Below are 4,455 nucleotides of genomic sequence, written 5' to 3'. Positions count from 1 at the left end.
AGCAAGACAAATTATACTGAGCGTTATAGGACCTGAGAAGGTCACCATCATCTTGTTAAAAGTGAGATCACAACTGTGTGACAAAAGCAGGAAGAGCCATTCACATTATATATCAAAATCAGGACAATTAGGCCATATTACAATTCCTGAAAGGGCACGACAAACTGTAAACAGAGAGAGAATATACAAATCTGCCTCCTTAAGGACTTGTATGTTGTGGCTCGAAGTATAAAGGCAAGCTATTCTGGGTTTTACTTTTAAAGAGTCATATTCCTCAGATAAGTAATTGTTCAGATTGTGTAGGAGGCTTTTTGGAACTCAGTCTCTTTTTGTCTCCTGCTCTGAGTTGGGACTATCTGTGGTCTTTCAAACCTTTGAAAGTGTGATTTGTAGGAGTCATTTTGAGTAGCTTGATGCACTGTGGCCTTGCTCTATCAAGCTCTACTCTATAGAGGAAGAGAGAATGTCAACAAATATAATCCCTGAATTGGAGATGGAGCTGATGGATTGGCTGGTGGGCCCTGGCTCAAATTGAACAACACAGCAGACCCATTCTTTTCTCTGTATATTGTTGATATCTCAACAATATACCGATGCATTATGCGCAATGCTTGTATTGTTTACAGCTATACTTATATTACAGGTATATTGTCATAAATAATGTCTGTTTGAAGTACATTGTCTTTTATATATTTTGTACAATGCCGTTATTGTATATTGTCTATATGTTGTATTGCAAATTGTTTTTATCATCTGTAAGGCAAACCATCGGCTGTAAACAATCGCCTTGTGTGCTCTATGCACTTGACCAAATAAATCTGATTGTGATTGTGGTTGTGATTCTTTGAGAGAGGAGACATGTTTATGAGCGCCCGCCCGCCTCAGTGTGCTTGTCTCTGTGGAACTGCCATGGTCTCCTCCTGAACACTCTCCACTGTGCTGTCTTATCAATACAATACTCATTTAGCATTCATTAAGTGACTGTGAGAAACGACATTCAAGTTGCAGACAGTGCAGAACTAAAGTGTACTGAAATAATGAGAATAGGCTCAGTAGGCGCAAGTTAGGCATCCTCTGTTGAGAGGAAGTGTTCTCAGAAAAGAGGAGTCTTGACGAGATCCTTGGAGATAGAGAGGAGTGTGGCTCTGTCTTCCACTGCTTTAATATTGTGAGCTGTGTGTTCCTGTGACTCATGCAACACAGCATGGTGCTAGCAGTGCAAGGTTGTGTGATGGATGCCTACCCAGGGAATGCACACGGAGAAGATGAATGTGTGGCCCGTGAGATCAGACCGTTTGTAAAATGAATTGTCATATACGTAAATGAATGAATATGCGTGTGAAATGTCATGCATGCAGGCCTTGCTTTGTCTGCCATTTCAACAGAACGAGATAACGGCAGCCACAGAGATTACAATTCATTTGGAAAGAGCAAGTGGTCATTACATCCATGCGTTGTTTAGGTCTTAAATATCATGAGACAATGTAGCTGACATTATGTCCCACTGGTCTCAAAATCTCAATGACTAGGCAAGATGCTCGTCCCCAGTCTGATACGCGTGTGTTTCATATGACTGATGCACGCTCACCATCACGAGGGTCATGTCCTCACGTCTGCCGCGAGCTTTTCCTCTGGAGCACAGCAAAAAAGGAAGTGGGTGGAGGAGGGCTGCATCACCAACAACAAAAAGATGCTGATGTTGTTTAAATGAGCAAGGCTGCATCACCAAGACAGCTCAATTATTGCTAAATCAACAGTTAATAGTGTAATTATGCAATTAATAACTATACCTCTATTCTGAAATATACTGTATTAACATTTTATATGTATATAAATTGGGATTAATTGATTAGTGATCATGTTTATTGATATGTAATCAAATAAAACAGGCTGTAACCGAATGATTATAACTGATTTAATAGTATGCATGAACTATAGAAGGTATTGAAACTTGTCTTGTCTTTCGTTTCTGTCTCAAGACTTAGTTTTGTTTTTAACCAAATTGGTATGTTTAAAGGCAAGTCTGCCACAGCTCAACTGCCAAACAAACCACACCCCTCCCTTCTGTGCCTCTGTGCTTATTGATTGGCTTAGTGTATTGCTCAGTCCTTATGCTCACTTATTTGCAAAAACACTGGAGATTTGACCATTACACAGAGAAGAAGTAGACTCTGAGAACTGAAGCAATTCCAGACAAATTGTTTTGGATTAGAATAGCTCACTGATGTGAAGGAAATGCATGGTATTGAACTATGAACTGTCAATAGGATATGATGGAAATGCTCTATGTTTTATTTTGTCTGTGGGATACACTGGTCTAATCTAAGATCATTTTGTCACAAAAAAACTGCAGCACTGTCACACACGTTTAAATCGTAATTCCTTTAAAACTGTTTTAACGTATGCGCTAGGGCCACACACGTGTATATCTGTGTCTGAGTGTGTGTCTGACTGTCTGCCTGTGTGTGTGTGTGTGTGTGTGTGTGTGTGTGTGTGTGTGTGTGTGTGTGTGTGGACGCGCGCGCGTACGCGTCTGTGTTTGAAGCGGGGAATTTGGGTGTTGTATGTGCAACCGGCAGTCCGAACAAGAGAGAGAAGAAAGCTAGGGGCTCTCTCTGTGTGGCCACTATTTCCACACCAGCGCGCAGCACTGTGCGCGACTGCACCCCACAGAAGCACATGTGGAAACACTATCGTTCTGTCAGCCGACGGGAAAGTAAACGAGTATGCAACGTACACAGCGTCGGTGAGGAAGACCAGCAGAGAGGGGAGAACAAAAGTGGAGGGAGCGCTCAGGGGTAGCCGAGAAGAGGGGGGAGCCATCAAGGACATATTTTACGCACCCTGATTCGCTAACGCGGATTGGAGTGCTGCAACTGGGATTGCTCGGTCTAAAGAACATTGCTTACTCCGACCGGAGCAGGACCGTGTTTGTTTATCAGCTAACTTCACATTAGCTCGGAGCTATTTATTGTTCAGTTGGGAGGAGTTGGCAGCGGACGCCGCATGTTGCCAGCAAGCCAGCTAATCAAAGCAGATCTCGCCGCGAAAGCCATCTGCGCATTTCAAATGAGCGACTGAGCGAGAACAGTCACCGATATCGGAGTTTGAACCTCTACCTTCGTGATAGGCTGCCTGAACACCTCTGATTTCGTAGCGTGGCTGCTTTGGAAACCGCTTGTGTGCCCCCTTTGCTCAGAGATTTATGAGCTCCCTTAAGGCTAATGGTTTCGCTGTGTTTCTTTAAACCACAGTGTCACCCCGGTACTCGCGAAATGTTGAAATCCAAGGTGTTTCTGTAACAGAGGTGTACCATGGCAGGGCTGCAGGCATCAGAAGCTGTGTCGGGACCCTTTTTGGAGCCCCCTTCACCGGACGCGACGTCCCAATCACAAACCGCTGCTGCAGCTCTCGATGTCTCGGTGTTGAACCTCAATGACGCCGCAGCCGTATTGACCCCGACGGGGACACGGGCATATCTGGACGTGTCACCGGTTACTGTGATACCTGGCGGATTCCCGGTGCTTGGGGCCGAGAGGGTGTATACCAACGGGAGGTGTGAAGAACAAGGGAGCCCCAGAATCGGCAGTCGGAGCCGTGATAGCTCTTCAGAGAGGAGCCTCGGCGGGGGCACCACGCCATGCGGCATCATGAAGGTTAGTTCCACAACCTTCAAATGGTTGACAGTGACAGTCAGTAGCCCACCCTTATCTGAGGCCATAAACATAATGACTTTGAGAATGCTGCGGTGCTGGTAGCCTGCAGCAGTGGCACATTCCATTGGTTCTGTGTATGGCCATTAGGAAACATGTTATTATTGAGTTGTAGTCTGCTGTGGAGATGTCACGGTGTCCTGAGCTGGCCAGTTGCTCAGATCAGTCAGGGTTAATGTCCCAGACTGCCATTGATTGTTTTTTTAATGCGGACTGGGACAAATTCACAGTCCATCCTCTGCTGATTGGCATTCACCCAATAATCTCTATAGAACTATAGCGCATATATCAGGTCCACTGTAAGGCGTTAGACAATTGGGAGTTACTGGCACATAAAGTTTGAATGCATGACCGAGTGTTGCATTGATCAGATACCTGAACTATCTCTTGTTAAAGTGCTGATAGTTATGCCTGTGGAACATACAAGTACCAAAGGTAGCCTAGATAAACTTGGAAGATGGAAGTTCATGCGTGGAGGACAAGCTAAAAGACTGACAACACTACTTGTATTTGGTCGAGTTCCTGTAGGTAACCAAAATTGTTCTGCAGATTGTAAAGCTAGTGAAACACTTAGTGTCAGCACAGCTGTCAGTTCAACGTTTGTCCTTGGTCATGTGGATGTGGCGCTTATGGTGTAACATCATTTCAACACCCAATCTACCTTCGAAAAGAAATGGCAACACTTCATGGACAGACGATAAACATAAATCCTGCGCTTAAATTACACTGAATTACGTTGAAT

General features: G+C 44.4%; 1 protein-coding gene across 2 annotated transcripts in view; it reads left to right on the top strand.

The window, feature by feature from the left end:
• Positions 1 to 2,593: 2,593 nt before the first annotated feature.
• Positions 2,594 to 4,455, top strand: part of plcl5 (phospholipase C like 5) — a 74,524-nt gene continuing 72,662 nt past the window's right edge. For both annotated transcript variants that reach the window (XR_009938691.1, XM_062533001.1), the window contains exon 1: positions 2,594 to 3,656. Coding sequence is in view for 1 of the 2 variants with exons in the window: in XM_062533001.1 (XP_062388985.1) it covers positions 3,315 to 3,656 (342 nt within the window). In the remaining variant the exon portion in view is untranslated. The remainder of the gene's footprint in view (positions 3,657 to 4,455) is intronic.

The sequence above is a fragment of the Sardina pilchardus genome, chromosome 3, assembly GCF_963854185.1.
Source record: "Sardina pilchardus chromosome 3, fSarPil1.1, whole genome shotgun sequence".
NCBI classification, from domain to species: domain Eukaryota; kingdom Metazoa; phylum Chordata; class Actinopteri; order Clupeiformes; family Clupeidae; genus Sardina; species Sardina pilchardus.
The sequence above is the reverse complement of the archived record's forward strand: the minus strand, read 5'-3'. Positions and strand labels throughout refer to the sequence as shown.